Source organism: Petaurus breviceps, unplaced genomic scaffold, assembly GCF_028583685.1.
Source record: "Petaurus breviceps papuanus isolate PSGF00001 unplaced genomic scaffold, PetGlider_PUasm1.0 90994, whole genome shotgun sequence".
In the NCBI taxonomy this organism is placed as follows: Eukaryota; Metazoa; Chordata; class Mammalia; order Diprotodontia; family Petauridae; genus Petaurus; species Petaurus breviceps.
This window is the reverse complement of record NW_027187393.1, coordinates 9410392-9427497: the sequence shown is the minus strand read 5'-3', so window position 1 is coordinate 9427497 and position 17106 is coordinate 9410392. Positions and strand designations below refer to the sequence as shown.

General features: G+C 41.4%; 1 protein-coding gene across 3 annotated transcripts in view; it reads right to left on the bottom strand.

The window, feature by feature from the left end:
* Positions 1–17106, bottom strand: part of PTPRT (protein tyrosine phosphatase receptor type T) — a 1346273-nt gene that overhangs the window by 965678 nt on the left and 363489 nt on the right. For all 3 annotated transcript variants that reach the window (XM_069077714.1, XM_069077712.1, XM_069077713.1), the window contains exon 2: positions 15983–16108. In XM_069077714.1, the coding sequence (XP_068933815.1) occupies positions 15983–16108 (126 nt within the window). The remainder of the gene's footprint in view (positions 1–15982; positions 16109–17106) is intronic.

The window sequence follows — 17106 nt, the reverse complement described above, 5'->3', positions numbered from 1 at the left end:
ACACACACACACACACACACACACACACACACACACACACACACACACACAGGCTCATGGCCTTTCACCAGTCTGGGCCTGTTCCTACCCTGGTATGAGGCTCACTCTTACACAGACAGGTGCCATGATGGAAAGAGCATCAGACTTGGAAAATGAGTCCAAATCCAGCCTCAGACACTTTACTAGCTGCGTGACTCTGGGCAAAGTGCTTAACCTCTTGGTTCTTTGGTTTCCTCATGAGGGAATTCTCGTTCCCAATTGGGGATAACAATAGCATGTACCTCACAAGGCTGTTGCAAGCATTAAACAACATATACAAGTTGTTCAGGCATTGTCAGTCATGTGTACTCGTCATGACACTATTTGGGGTTTTCATGGCAGAGATGCTGGGGCGGTTTGCCATTTCCTTCTCTCGCTCAATTTACAGATTAGGAAACTGAGGCAAACAGGGTTAAGTGACTTCAACAGGGTCACACAGCTAGTAAGTGTCGGGGGGGGGGGGGCCAGATTTGAACTCCAGAAGATGAGTCTTCCTGACTTCAGGCCCAGCACTCTATCCACTCTGCCACCCCTAATATAAGTAAAGTGCTAAGAAAATCTTAAAGCATCCTATAAATATTGGCTATTATTATTTCTGTCATTATCACAAGCGTATTGAGTGCAGTTGTATGTTTGTGTTCATGTGTATATTGTAGCTATAACACTATGGGGCTACCCAAGATAAGCCACAGAAAAAAGCATGTCGCTGGGACAGTGGGAGCTACATTTATATAGTCTTCATGTACACACAGCTGGTAGATTGGTGGCTTGAAGAAATTACCCATCATAAGCCTTCAGAACATGCTCGTTTAGGCGCTTAAAATAATGTCCTAGTAGGAAAAGCCCCCCAACGCCCTATCAGCTCTGGACTTAAAGCTTTTAAAGGGACTTTAATTACCACTGAAACTCTCACCAGCCCCCAGAATCCTGCTGGGCCAGGCTGCATCCCTGAAGTGTATGGGAATAATTCCATGAAGGAGCAGGGTTGGGTGGAGACCATTAGCAGCTGCTGTTACTAATTCCTGGGTAGGAAACAAGCCTGTGGGAAGACTGCTATACCTACCTTTCCCTTCCTCAGCTGCATTGAATGCCCATTGTCTTTCACCACTGATGACAGAACTTCAGTGGCCAATGACATATGACTATTCCCACCCATCAATCTTCTTCATGGTTTCACATAAATAAATATTCATAGAATCAAAACTCTAGAACATCAGAGATTGAAGAACTAGCAGAGATCATCTAGTCAAGAGGTTCTTGATCTTTTATGTGTATGTCTCAGACCCTTCTGGCAGGCTGGTGAAGCCTATAGCTCCGTCCTCAGAATAATGTTTTTAACTGTATAAAATAAAATATGGAGAATTACAAAGGAAACAATTCATATTAAAATAGCTCTCCAAAATCAAAGAACATCAGAATGACAAAATTTTAGAAACTGGGAGGAAGGGAAGAGGGGGAGGAAGGGAAGAGGGGAAGGAAGGAAGAGAGGGAGGGAGGAGGATATAGAAGAAAAAAGGAAGGCAAGAGAGGAGGGAGGGAGGGAGGAAAGGGAAAGGGGGAGTGAAGGAGAGATGGACAGAGGGAAGACCAGCTAATCTAACATCCTCTTGTTACAAATTCGGAAATTAAGCCTTAAGGAAGAAAGATATTTGTCCAATTTGGTACATATATGCTATCTTTCACAAAGGAAGAACCGTATAATCTAAATAGTGTGTTAAAATTACAAGCATTTCTTAATTGCCTACTACATGCCAGATCTTGTAGGTTACAAGGGTACAAAGGAAATAGTCTCTGGCCTCAAGAAGTTTACATTCAATGGGGGATACAATGTACTTAGAAATATACACAAAATAAATACAAAGACAACCCAATGTAGCAGACAGCTTGCTTGGAGCCAGAAGGAACTAGCTTGAATCACTGCCTCTGAAACATACTGAGTGAGACCTTGGCCAAGTTATTTAAACTCTCAGAACTCGAATCAACTTTCCAATACCAGAAGTTGCTGAGAAGGTGCTGACGTGAATCGGTAGAGGGAATCTCCTCATCCAGGGAGCCCTTACACCAGTGAAATCACAAGTCCATTCCCTATTCCTATATATAAAATGCATACAAAGTACTGGAGAGGGGGAGCAGGGAATGCATCAGCAACAAGGAGGATGAAGAAAGGCAAGAGGAAGGGTGGCATTTGCCCTAAGCTGGGAAGACCCACTGAATCCCAACCAGAACAGTCACAAATCATGTCAGCACTGATCTGAAGAACCTGTGGAAAGTCTCAGGTCCGAAGGGACCAGGACCACCAGCAACTAAGTCACTGTAAATTCTTGCAGGAGCAGTTTGTAAGGCTGGGCTATGTGGTTACTGAAAGCAACAAGTATAAAGCTGAGGACCGAGTTCTGGATGCCAGTCCCCACTGAAGGAATCCTGGGAAGCTGGGAGTCAGAGAGAACACACAGTTTGGAGGCATGATCAAGGAGTGTAAGCAGAAGTTTGGCGTCCAGAGGCTCATACAACAGTCAAAATGTACCAAGCTAGAGTCAGGGTTTGGGAAATAGACAAGGAACACAGTTCAGATAGGATGGTCACAAACTAAAGTCTCAGCATACAGAATAGGGAGGGAAGGAGGGAAAATGCATTTATCAAGGACCTAATATGTTCCAGGCACTGTGCTAAGTGCTTTTACAAATATCTCATTTAGGGGCGGCCAGGTAGCACAGCAAGTAAGAGCACCGGCTCCAGTGTTGGGACGACCTGGAGATCGAATCCCGGGCTCGGACACTCAGCACCACACCCAGAAATAACTGGCCGTGTAACCTTGAGCAAGTTACTTAGTCCTGATTGCTTAAAAAAAAAAGAATATCTCATTTGATCCTTGAAACAATCCTGTGAGGTAGGGGCTATTATAATCCCCATATTACAATTGAGGAAACTGAGGCAGATGGAGATTAAGTCACTTGCCCAGGTAGCAACTCCGTGAGGCCAGATTTGAATTCAGGTCTTTGTGACTTCAGGCCCAACACTCCATCCACTGCACCACCTGTTTGCCTCTAGGGTAGGGTCTATAGGTCATATAGTCAGCATGTTATCCACTGCTCCTAGGACAAGAGCTGTCTGCCCTGTGCCTTGTAATAAAACAACTGCCTCAGTATGAACAGAGGGGTATGGCCTGCTCCCGAGAGCAATGCAGAGCTCTCTGCAGGTCTTGGCAGAGAATACCAGGCTCTGGGGAATCTTTACAGTTCTGACAAGTGAAGGAAAATAAACTCTCATTCTTTTGTTCCCAAACAGACTTGTTGTGGTCATTGTTTGTCCTTCATCCTCTAAGAGAACAATGACATCAGGAAGGTGATGCCATGACATGCGAGTGAGCTGGATTTAAGTGAGGGAGGGCTACGCAAAGTCGCCAGCCTCACTTTCTCCTTCAGAGCCATCTGGGCCCAGTGGCCAGACAGAGATCAGGATGACTGGAGATGGCCCAGGATTCAGTGGGGGACCATGGCCTTTTCAAGTTAAGGTCTTCAACAGGTCTCAGTTTGACTGAGGCAATGCCCATTCGGTAATTAAGGCTCAACCCAACCGACAATAAGATTAAGGAATGTGTCCATCCCTAGGTCAAAATTCTCAGAGTTGGACAAAGGACCTGTATCTTTATTGTGCCTTTGACCAGTGATCACTGTGTAAATCTGGACAATTGTTTTAACCTTCCTGGGGCTCCATTTCCTCAAAAGTAAAATGGGGGTGTTGAATTAAACTGTCTGTAAAACACCTTCACACTCTAGTGAGTGAGGCCACCCTCCGTGGCAGGGTTTCTTCAGCTATTTCTGTCCTTATCCCATCAGTAGTCTGGGAAAGCCTACAGACCCTTTCTCAGCAAAATGTTCTAAAATGCATAAAATATAACATGTAGGATTACAAAGGAAAGAATTCTTTAAAATCAGTTAAAATATTTTTTTGGAAAAACAAGTTTATGAACCTCAAATACCCCTAAACTAGCTCAATCTCTCTCATTTAATAGAAAACTGAAGCCCAGAGTGGAATGGTTCAGCAGAAAGAGCATCTGGCTCATAATTCGAGGGCCTGGCTTTGGAATCCTGACTCTGCTTACCACCCAAAACCACAAGCAAGCCAGAGGTATCCATTTCTCAGGATGAGTTGAGGGAACAAGATGAAAATGTGATTGGGAAATGTCTGACAAAATGCATAAAAAAATACAATACAACATAATGTGAAGTTGTAGTTTTCTAAGTCGATACACATCCAGCAGGGATCCATCTCTATTTGAGTTTGACAACGCTAGGCTAGACAACCTCTAAGACTCTCTCCATTTTTAAATCTATGGTAAATGACCTGTCCCAAGTCATACTGGCAAGAAGGAGCAGGCTTGTGATGTGAGCCCAGAGTTTTAGATTGAAAATGCAGCTTTCTTCCCAATACATCTTCTTGTTATGTGGGGTAAATTCTCAAAAGAAGAACATGGTGCTTGTAGCTTGGTGTAGAGATTAAAGAAACACAACTGTTGTCCCACTGGCATTCCAACAGGGCTGGAAGAACCACATTTACATGTTATATTTGGCATTGCAGAAACAGAGAAAGAAGGACCTGTATTTGCCTTCATGGAGCTCATCATGTAGTAGGAGGATATAATGGGAAAAAAATATCACATAATTCTATGTGATAAGTACATAAGAGGGGCAAAAACCAATGCTATGGGAGGCATAAGGTGCGGCAAGGAGGAATCAAGAAGTATTTTATCGAGGAAGTGGCATTCGAACTAGGCCTTAAAGGCCGAGTAGAATTTTAGAAGATAGAGATGAGATAGTGGTGAAAGAATTCTAAGCATGGGGAACCATAGAAAAGAAGACTCAAAAGAGGAAAGGAAAGGATCACTGCCACATATGGTACACAGAGGACAGCTGTGTGAAATGAGACAGGCATGATAAAATGGTACCAATTTTCAGAGTGCTTTGAATACCAAAGTTAAGAAATTTGGATTTTATTTCTTAGGCAGTAGGGAGCCATTGAAGGTTTTTGAGCAGAGGAGTAATGTACACTAAGTGGAAGATTTAGTAGTATTAACCTGGTAGAATATGAAAAATGGTTTCTATCAAAAGAGAATGTAGAGGTGGAAAGACCTCCAAAGAAGGCTTTTTAAAGGTTCAGGTGAAACGTAAAAAGGGTGAGAACTAACTAGGGTATTAGCAGTGGAAACAAAGAGGACATGGCTGGGAGAGAGATGTATGGATACAAACATATGGGGAAAGATAAGTGAGGTTGAAGACTGGTCTATCTAAATAAATGTCAGCAGGAGCAAAGAATGGCTTTATCATCCCTTTAATTTCCTTCTCTTGTACATCCATGATTGTCAGAGACAGGATCCAGAGATAGGGGAAAATGTGTGGCGTTTTCCTCAGATTTAACTATGGTTTCAAAATCAACAAAATTATAAATAACCCAAGAGGCAACAAAAAGACTCATGGTAAGTAGTAGACAGCAACATATTACCCATGATGACTTGAGCATGAGAAATGCTGTAAATGACACTATCAAGACATGTATTATCTCTTTAAGCAATAGCACATGGACGGCCTAAGTATTGCACTAATGCCTAACCCTCAGATATGAAAAGAACAAGAAGACCACTCCACCCTACCCCCATGTAGTGAATGATCCTTTATGGATGACTCACAGAAAATTATGGATGAAAATTGAACAAAATGAGAATGCATACAGAGGCTGCAATTTACCCATGGATGAAAAAGCCACATCAATTAACTTACTGACATACCAAAAACATACATACATATAAAATATACTACTACACCAAGATATTTCCATAATATTTTATTTTTTAGTGTATTAAAATCGTTGGGCTTTTTTTGCATTAACTTCATCTTTTAATATATCCCTCCCCCAGTGAGGCACCTTTAGGCAGTGGGTGGCACTGGAGATGGAATGCTGGAGCTCAAGGCCAAATCCCACCTGAGACAGTTACTCTCTGTACCCACGGAGCAAGTCAAAAATTATCTCAGTTTCCTCCCATAGCACCTACTTCCCAGGATTGTTGTGAGAATACACCAGATAACATTTGTAAATAAAGTGCTTTGCAAACCTTAAAGCACTATATGAAGGCCAGCTATTATGTTATTAGATATTATGTCTGTAACAAAAATTTTTAAATATAAAAATGTTTATAAAAACTAATCACATCAACCAAGTATGACAGCAGATGCAATGTTCTACATCCATAATCCCCCACCTTTGCAAAGGGAAGGATGTGTATATCTCTTGGTCATTATAATTACAAAGCATCCAATTTGGGGTTTCACTATTTTTTCCATTTACATTGTTGTAGCCATTAGGTATACTGTTTTCTCAATTCTGCTTACTTCATTAGCAATCAGTTCATTTAAGATTTTGCACGCTTCTCTGAATTTTTCTTGTTTATTACTTCTGATGGTACAGTTATATTCAATTATACCAATATACATCTATTTGGGGCAGCTAGGTGGTACAATGGATAGACCATTAAGTCTGGAGTCAGGAATATTCACCTTGAGTTCAAATCTGACCTCAGACACTTCCTAGCTGTGTGACCCTGGGCAAGTCACTGAACCCTGTTGGCTTCAGTTTCCTCATCTGTAAAATGAGCTGGAGAAGGAAATGACAAACTGCACCAGTATCTTTGCCAAGAAAACCCCACCTTGGGGTCACAAAAAGTCAGACATGACAAAAAGGCTGAACAACAAAACAAAGACAGCTATTTACTTAGCCATTACCCCCAATCAATGGGTATCTACTTTATTTTCAGTACCACAAAAAGTATTGCAATGAATAGTTTGCTGTGTTCAGGACCTTTCTTTCTTTGACACCCTAGGAATATCTTACCCATTTTAAAAATAGGTCGATTGAAAGTTTTTTGTTTTTTTTTTTTTAAATGTAGATTCTGAAAATGTTCTTTAGAAACAAAACAAAGCTTTTTGTCCTCCAGTCTATAAACCATGAAGTAATGAAGAACTTCCAGGGTGTAGTGATAGAGCCCACTCTTAGAACCACGGTGCTAACCTTTTGATCTGTGTGTGTTCCTTTCTGTCTTCCCATTTCTTTCTCTCTCACTTCTCCCAATTTCTCCTTCCCCATCTCTTCTTCCTCTCTTCCCTCTCTTGCCCTCTCTATCTTACACATACACACACAGTAGCCTTTCCTTTTTTGCAGCAAATACAATGCAGTCTCATGTTTAATAAAAGGAAATTTAGGGAAACATCTGAGATTTAGCTCAGAAAAGTAGTGTCTCATACTCAGAATGTTTTTTTTCTTTCCAGGGGTTTCACATTAAACTCTTTTTGATATTAACTGAATAAATATGCTTGATATGGCTGAAGGTATTTTTCCTTGGTCCCTGAAGTACAGGGAACACAGGCACTCGGAAGCTGTAGAGGCACACAAAGCCTGGGGTAGAGAGGATCTTGAAGAGAAAACACTCCCTGGTATAAAAAAGGGGAAGGGCGGCCAAGGCTCAAATGAATTAGAGATAGCTAGGGAGATTCATTCAACTCAAGGCTAGTCTGGCTTTGTTGCTTTATTACCAGACCATAAATCGACTTGTTGAGTTGGAAAAGCATTTGTGTCTCCCAATGTCTTTCAAAATGGATATAGGGGCAGCAAGATGATGCAGTGAATAGACCACTGGCCCTGGAGTCAGGAGGACCTGAGTTCAAATCTGGCCTCAGACACTTAACACTTACTAGCTGTGTGACCTTAGGCAAGTCACTTAACCCCAATTTCTTTGCCTTCCCCCCAAAAAAAGACAAAACAAACAAACAAAATAGAAATAAACACACACAGGCATACACACATATACACAAACGCATGCATGTTCTGGAAGTTTAGCATAAGGGCTGTTGCACATGGGAAAGGAGTTTCTAAAAGATAAGAGCACAGGATTCATGATTCATCCTATATGGTAAGACTCTGATTTATTCCTCTAACAAGTCTGTCTGTGTATTCCTTGTAGGTAGGAATATAAGGGGATGTGAGGGGGGGAAATAAAAACTCTGCAAATTATATTTATTACATTATCTTGATAGATTCCCTAAAATCTATCACCAATAGATTCACCAATACTTCATCAGCCATATCCTGGTGCTTAGCAGAGTGCCCTGCCCATAGTATGAACTTAATTAATGCTTGTTGACTGGCTACCAACTGGGGTGGAAAGGATCTAGAGTCCTCAAAGATTAAGAGAGGGAAATGCAAACTCTCAGGGCCCTGGTCAGCTGACAAAGCCTCAAGCACAAGTGAGGGGACAAGCTCTATGACTGTCATCTAAACACCAGCCTGACCAAAATTTGGGAAAGCTCATCAACAAGTTGGAAGGAAAGTCGTAAATTTTTCAACCATAGCTACTATAAGAGACTATTCACCAATTCACACATGGGTTAGTATCTTGGGATCTCAGAGCAGCAAAGGATCATGGAGGTCATCAGATTCAACTCATATCCAAACAATAATCCCCTCTGCAATATACCCAAGTTGTCCCCCAGTTTCTGAAGAACTCCAATGACAGGGAGCCCATAAGGAAATGCATTCTGCTTCTAGAGAGTTATTGGAAGCTTTGGATGAAGCTTAAATGTGCCACCCTTCAACTTCCCCTCACTGCTCCTAGTTCTGCCCTCTGACACCAAGGGGGATAAAACTAATCCCTCTTCCAGTTGTGGGTGGTTTGTCCTTCCTTCTCGAAGAGGACCATGACATCAGGGAGATGATGACATGACTTGCAACTGACTTTGATTTGAGTGAGGGAGGGAGATGAATGAACTTTAATTAATGATTTACTAGGTACCAAGCACTGGGCTAAGCATCAGAGATACAAAAACAAATGCAAAGTCAGTCCTTCACTTCAAAAGTTTTATATTCCATTATGGGAGAAAATACCCCAGCAGTGACCAGGGAGAGGCCAGGGAAAAGTTACAGAGATGGTGAGTGGGGAAGGTGGGATGTAGACTGGTACCTCCCCCATCCAGGAACAATGGCAGAGTTGACTTGACCATGGTTCCTTGTGCCAGGATGGCAGTAGAGGTCGGGAGGTGGAAAAGGTACCTGCACTAGAACAAGGCAGACAGCAAGGTTGTGGAGGAGATGGCTAGAGAGCCAGGAGTGATATGACCCAGGGCTGAAGGTGTGCCTAAAATAATGGTGTAGGAGAAGCTGCCACCAAGAAGGAGAGCAGGTCTCCAGGCACAGGTTTCAGACATGCCTTTCCAATGCTTCTTTTCTCTAGGTAGATATTTCCATTTCCTTTAGTCATTCTCAGTGGAGTGAAGCTAAGGGCAGTGCCATTTTTTACTTTTTATCTTGCATTCTCAGTGACAAGAACCTTGTAGATACTCAACCAATATTTGTTAAATTGGATTCAGAACATGAACTCATTAGTCTCCTCTCCATCCTAGTCACCCTGCTCTGGTCACTCTCCATCTAATAAAGGTTCTTCCTAAAATGTGGAACCAACAACTGAATACATTACTCAAGAGATGAACTGACCAGAACAGTGTCCTGAGAATACCGCCACCGGAGGTATGGACACAATGCTGCTTAAAACCACATTATCTTAGCTGCCACATATAGAAGGAGAGACAGCCTGGGGGAAAGGGGATGAATAGGTACCAGGCCTACAGTCAGGAACACCCAAGTCCAACTTCAGTCTCAAATACTATCTCTGTTGCCCTGGACAAGTCACAACCTCTGTTTGCTTCAGTATCCTCAACTATAAAATGTGGGTAACAACAGTATCTACCTCACACAGTTATTGTGAGCATCAAATGAGATGATATTTGGAAAGGGTGCATAGGACAGTGGCTGGCACATAGTAAGGCACTATAGATATGTGTGCATTTCCTTCTCTCCCCTATATTACCTTGGATCACATTAAGTTTACAATTCACTAAAAATTCAAAATCTTTTTTAGACAAACTGCTGTCTAGTCAAGCTCATCTTGTTGAATTTAATCCAAGTGTAGTATTACCTTTATCTGTGTTAAATATCATCTTACATTCAGCCCAGGGAAATATATGTATGTGTGTATGTGTATATGCATATACATATACACATATATGCATAAATATGTATATTTTTCATTCATTCAATGAATTCATTTGTTTATATGGTACAAAACTTGGATAAAACGCTAGGTGAGGAGAGAAAAATTTTCTGGCAGGGACTTTGTACCCATAGACACAAAGTACATCTATCTAATGATTCACAACAGTCTAAGTCACTTCTCTTAACATGAAACTCCAGGATTTTGCTGCTTTTCTTCTCATCTATAAACATCAATTTCTTATTTTTCAGCATTAACAAGACTAGGTATTAGACCCTGAAGAGGAAGAGGATGATGAGGGACTGAAATATGGAAAAAATAAATAACTGGGCAAGGAAATAACCTAATGATGATTGGAAGGAGAGCCAAGAAATGCTGTTATGAATACCTGAGGAGTAGCAAATACATTAGACCTTTGAGCACCATGGACAGGTGGCACCTTTCAAAGGCAGACACAATACCTACTTTATGATAACTCTGAGAACTATAGAAAGGAGGGACATGAAGTGTGGTAAACTAGAAAGAAAACCCTGGCTTTGAAGTCAAAAGACTTAGATTCACATGCTGGTCTTATTGCTATGTACCTTGGGTGAGTCAGTGAATTTCCATGGGCTTCAGTTTTCTCATCAATGAAGTGAGGGCACTGGACCATATCTCAAAGCTTCCTTCTGGTTCTAAAACTCTGGTCCTACTCATAATTAGTCTATTTCAAGTACATTGCAATGAGACAGACCCATCAACGCATAGTACTAGAATTTTCTCCGTATGGCTTTCCTTCATGTTGGAGAATAGTACCTAAGATTCAGCTAAAAAGGAATAATTTGCTGTTAATTAAAAACTTTAACACTGATTTTTATTTTAAAAGAGGTTGACAATTTAAAATCCTAAACATTTTAACTGACAGGGAGAGTACTAAGTTTGCTAAGTCGGGCAAAGGCAGATGGGACAACACCTACTTTGGATACATCATTTTCCTTAAAATAAGGTAGTTGGACATGATGAACTCAAAGGCCCCTTCCAAGTCTGATATTTTGTGGCATAGAACCATCTCCCACCCTCACCTGAGACCACAACCTCCAACAGCTGCTGTAATTCACTGCCTATATCACATACTGTGTCATTTTAAAAAAATGTTATTGATATCTTTTGTTTTTACATCAACTACATTCCTCAGTATAACTCCCTTCCTCCTCAGAGAGCTACCTACCCCTTATTACAAAGAATTCTTTTAAAAAAGAGGAGAGAAAAGTAGGATATTTGTTTAGTAAAATTAGCCAGCATGTCAACCCAGTCTAACATTGCATGTACTGCTCCTCACCCATAGTTATCTATCTTTGCAAAGAAAGGAGGGGGTCATGTACATTCTCCTAGCTCTTCTTTGGGGCTTTGCTTGGTTATTATAATAAAAAATCAATCTGCTTTTCTTATATTGCTGCTCTATCCATTTATGTTGTTGTAGTCATTGTTTATGTTATTTTGGTGCTTACTTGACTCTGAATCATTTAATAGGTCTTCCCATTCTTCCCTGTATTCTTCATCTTCCTCATTTCTTAAAACAAAACAATATTCTACTATGCTCCTGTGTTGCAATTTATTTAACCATTCCCCAAGCAGTGGATATCTGTTTTGTTTCCAGTTCTTGGCTACAACAAAAGAGCAGCTAGGAGGCGCCATAGTGCACAGAGTGCTGGGCCAGGAGTTCCTTGTCCTGAGTTCAAATTTAGCCTCAGAAGCATATCAGCTGTGTAACCCTGGGCAAGTCACTTAACCCTGTTTGTGTCAGTTACTCATCTGTAAAGCAAACTAGAGAAAGAAATGGCAAACCACTCCAGTATTTCTGCCAAGAAAACCCCAGAGTTCCAAAAAGTCAGAAATGACTGAACAACAACACTATTACAAAACGTGGTGCTATAAACATGTTAGTGTATGTGGGAACTATCTTTCTATCTTTGACCTCTTTGGGGAATATGCCTAATATTGGTTATCTCTGGGGGCCAAGACATGTGGACATTTTAGTTACTTTCTTTCAATAATTCAAATTTCCTTCCATAATGGTTGGACCAATTCACAGCTCCCCCAACAATATAGAAGTGAGATTCTGGCAGGGGAAGCCCCAGATTTGGAGGTGGTGGGCATTGTGCATGTCTTCCTACAGTCCTTCCAACATTGACTCTTTTTCTGTAGTGAAAAACACTAATACATTTTATTTCTTCGTTTTAATTTTTTTTTATTAACAAGCATTTTTTTTTACTTCTCCCTCCACAGAAAAAGAAAAACAAAACCTTTGTAACAAATATGCTTTTCTGTCATCTTTTGTGGGCTTTGTCAATGTGCTACGTATGAAATGAAACCTCAGAGTTGTTTTGATTTGCATTTCTTTATTACTTAGGCATGGTTCAGAGCAATCTTTCATAAGATTGTTGATAGTTTATAATTCTTTGGAGAAGTCTGTTCATATCATTTGACCATTTATCCTTTTGGGGAATCTAAAGCTTTTTTCTGAAGAGTCCTATATCCTTTAAAAAATGAATACTTTTAATATTTAAGGGGGCCCTGAAGAGATTTAAGCTGATTTCATTAGAAAGGGACCAGAAAGTTTCCTCCCCTATACACACTGCTTCTGATAAGAACAAATAATTCAAACTACTTCGAATTAATACTCTTATTTCTTTGCATAACAGAATTCCCAGCTGCTATCATCCACAGGACAGAATAATTTAATGATTGTTATCAAATGCCTCTATTTAGCAAAAACTCAGAAGATCGCATTAGAGCAAGCCAGTATTTATGAAATGTCACTTTCATATAATAAGGAACTTAGATAATTAAGGCTGGAATCAAGAATTAATTCTCTCTGCAAGGGGTTATTATTAGTTAAACCTAAAGAAAGCAGAGGATGGATTTTGCATATATATATGCTTTTATTTTTGTGTTCTACCACCACTCTCCTTCCCGGCTACCCCATGCTGACTCCCTTTCCCTTGCCAAAGCACAGGAATTCTACACGAGTTCCACCAGCCAATGGAGCCAGCTGAGGATTACAATCTCAAGGTCTCTCTCTCCTGGGTCAATCAGTATGATAAAAAAGTAATGTGATCAGGCAAACCTGATTACTCAGTGGTCAAACTACAAGGAAGTTTTGCCTCTTGCCTAAGAGTCTGAATGAGGGTCTAAGGACCAAGAAAGGTCCTTAGCAATAGTTATTCTGACAGTCACTCAAGGACATGATTACCTCTCCCTGTTAAACTCCCTATTCAACAGCTTCCAATTTAAAGGAGTCTTACTGATCTCTGATCATGACTTCCTACTGACAGTAACCTGGGAAAAGCACCATATAGTATAAAGGTACAGTGGGTTTAGAGTCAGAGGCCCTGGATTCAAATTCCGTCTCTGCCACTTACTATCGGTGGGACCTTGAGCAAGTAGCTAAACCTCTCTGTGCTTGTTTCCTCTTCTGTAAAATGAAGAGCTAGGTTTCTAAGGCCCCTACCAGGTCTAAACCTATGACCTTCCTTGGGCAGATGGAGGCACTTGGGTGTCCAAACACCCGGAGTTTCCGATTCCCACCCTTGTGGCCTTTGCCACTCCCCATGGCTGAGGCAGATGCCTTAACCATAGGAACTCTGATGAAACCAGATTTGGGGATATCTACAAGAACCCTCAGCAAGATGACCACCACTCTCTGAACCCCTGATAATCACCATCACCTGTGTCCTTTCCAGAGCTTCTCACCTCACTCTGGCATTTGTCCTCCTGCAGTTGTGAAAATATCCCCAAGGAGGGGCAGCTAGGTGGCACAGTGAATAGAGCGCCGGCCCTGGAGTCAGGAGGACCTGAGTTCAAATCCAGCCTCAGACACTTAACACAAATACTAGCCGTGTGACCTTGGGCAAGTCACCTAAAACCAATTGCCCTCCAAAAAAAGAAAAGAAAATATCCCCGAGGAAAACAGAAGCATCTTGTTATCACCTCCTGGGTACTCACCAGGCCTTCTTCTACTGCCTTCCCTTCCACCTGGTTTCCTCATCATATTCCTGCTCTGTTCTGCCTAAGAAACCCCTCCCTTATCTAGCTCCAACCTCCTCAAAATCTTCCCCCTTGCACTGAGTCTCAGGCAGGAAATAGTTAGCAGCAGAATGCCAAAACCAAGAGGAGAAGGAGATAGAAAATGCCAGACAATGCCCTTCAGAATGTGGCACCATAAAGACCAACATAAACTAACTGGAATGGCATTGGTCTCTACAAAGGCTGAAAAATAATTCTGATGCCATAAAAAGCATCCGAGGATATATAAGTTCCTCCAACAGGAAAGCCTTCATAGTACTTTGGAGTGGGCTGCTGGGGATGAAAACAGGGTAATTTGATGGGAAGCTTGGGGATATTTCAAGGAGAGGGAAAGATCTGGGATGACTGCTCCCATAAGCTGAAGGAATAAAGATCAGCAAAGCAGCCAGTGCTGAGAGGGTGATGCACATTGTCTTTTTCCTGCAATTTAATACAAGGACTTGAGTAGTAAATCTCATTGTAGTAAGCTCCTTGTCACTGTCAGTGTCTAAGCGAAGGCTGGATGACCATTTGACAAGGAGGACCGTAGAGGGGGATTCATGCTTCAGGAAGGGATTGTAATGTATGATAAATAACAAGAATATAGTTTTGACCTCTTTTCCCTCTGCACTCACGGAATCACAGGACTCAAGAGCTGGAAGAAACCACAGCAGTTATTTATTAGAAACTCCAATCCAATAAAAGAATTTCCTCTAAAGCAGCCCTGACAGCGTGCACTGCAGTTTCTACTTGGACACCTCCAGGGAGGGTAATTTCCCTTCCTCCTGAGGCAACTCATTCTTTTGTTAGACAGAAAATTATTTCTAAAATTAAGATATATTTTGCCTTCTTACAACCTTTGCCTTCAACAACCAGGGATGGCCCTAGGATTGTAAGTGGAAGGGGCATTAGAGGTTTTCTAGTCAAACCCCATTATTTTATAGGTGAGGAAGCAGGCCCACAGAAAAACTTGCCTAGGGTGCCATCTATTGTTTTTGTTGACTCTTTGTGACCCCATTTTGGGTTTTCTTGGCAGAGATACTGGGGTGGTTTGTCATTTCTTTCTCCAGCTCATTTTACAGATGAGAAAACTGAGGCAAACAGGGCTAAGTGATTTGTCCAGCATTATTGAGTGTTTGAGGCTGGATTTGAACTCTGGTCTTCCTGATTCCAGGCGCAGCACTCTATTCACTGTGCCACCTACTTGTATAAGGAGCTATAGATAATATATAAGGGGCAAAGTTGAGATTTGAACCCAGGCCCTCTAACTCCAAGTCCAGAGCTCATTCAATTTTATAATGCTACCACAGCAATAACCTGTGGTTAACACCCCCCCCCAAAAAAAAAAACAAAACTAAAAAAAAATCTTCCTTAATTTGAATAAGTGGCTAACCTCCAAGACTGCCATTAGTTTTGTCTTAGCTACATTTGCTCAGTGAGATGATACAGAGGCACTCCACAGTCTAGGCATACAGCCAGGTACACACCTGGGTCTTTAGCTTCAGAGGCCGAGCTCAGCATTTAGGAAGCCAGGACGAGGCAGTATCCCTTCCCTTTGCCACAACCATGGCAGGGCTGGCTGGCATTCACCTTGGCAGTATGCTCCCAGTCAGAGGAACAATCACTACATAAGATAGATGGACAGCTGTTTGAGTTTTGCCAAAGAGCTGGGGGAAACCTTGCATGACCTCAGTCCCTTCCCTGTGGTTCCACTATTACCAGAGCCCCTATATCCTGCATCTCTGCACCAGTCTATAGCCACAACACAGTGAACACCAGGTTTGTCCTTTTTCCCGGTCACATGCATACCTGTGGGCACAGCAGGATCCAACATCGGCTTTTCCCAAGTATTAATTTGCTCCCAGGTAAATCCATTGGTGCCCAGAGCGACACTGTAGCCACAGCTGCCGTAGTGTTCATCAAATGAGCAACCACCTGAGCACAAAAGAAAAATGAATAAATACATCAATGATTCTATTCATTACTTCTGTCTCCTTGTTACCTTATCTGCAAAGCAAAGCATTTTAAATTCTGGGAAAGGAAAAAAAAATACAGGTAAATCAGGTTTTTATATTTGCTCTGGAAGCACCTGGGAAAGGCCTGGGAGCTGAAGTCTCCTTGTTTTAAAACTTTTATTTTTTTAATGACAGTGTTGTCATTAATAAGACAAGTCCCATTGATTTCAATTTTGGTTCTTGGGAAACTAAGCAGCAATCACTCATTCTAAGCATGAGCAATGAATGCAGGTACGGACATCATAATTGCTTCTTGCAATATGGCCCTGGTGAAACAGATGCTTACAAAGGACTGTTTTCTGAGATGAATTATGTTTAAAATGAATTTAAATGTCTTATAACCAACATATAAGATAGCTTGTTTATTTCTCCCCTAAGTTTTAAAACCTCTCCCTTAATGGTGGGAGGCATCAGGGCAGAGCAGATAGGGCCCAATCTTAAAGTCAGGAAACCCGATTTCAAACACTACTCTCCCAGGCACGTGGCCTTGGACAAGTCACTAAGAGGCAGCTAACTGGCATAGTGGAAAAAGAGAAAGTCTTGGATCTGAGTTCAAATCCTATCCCAAGCACTTACTAGCTATATGTCCCTGGGTAAGTCACATAAGCACTCTGCACCTCAGTTTCCTTATTTGTAGATAATAATAGCACCTACCACATGGGATTGTGTGAGGTTTAAATGGGATGCTATTTGTAATGTGTTCTGTAAACTTTAAAGAACTTTTAAAATACTACTACTGCTGCTGCTACTCTTACTGCTACTGTTACTGTTGGTGGTGGCATTATTGTTATCTTGGACTTCTAGGTAGCTCTCTAAGACTGTAAGTTACATTCAGGGCACCATTCATGCAGATCTGCATTGGTGGAGACAGTTTCCATACCAAGAATTCCCTGTATCCATGAAATCACAGGTCCAGAT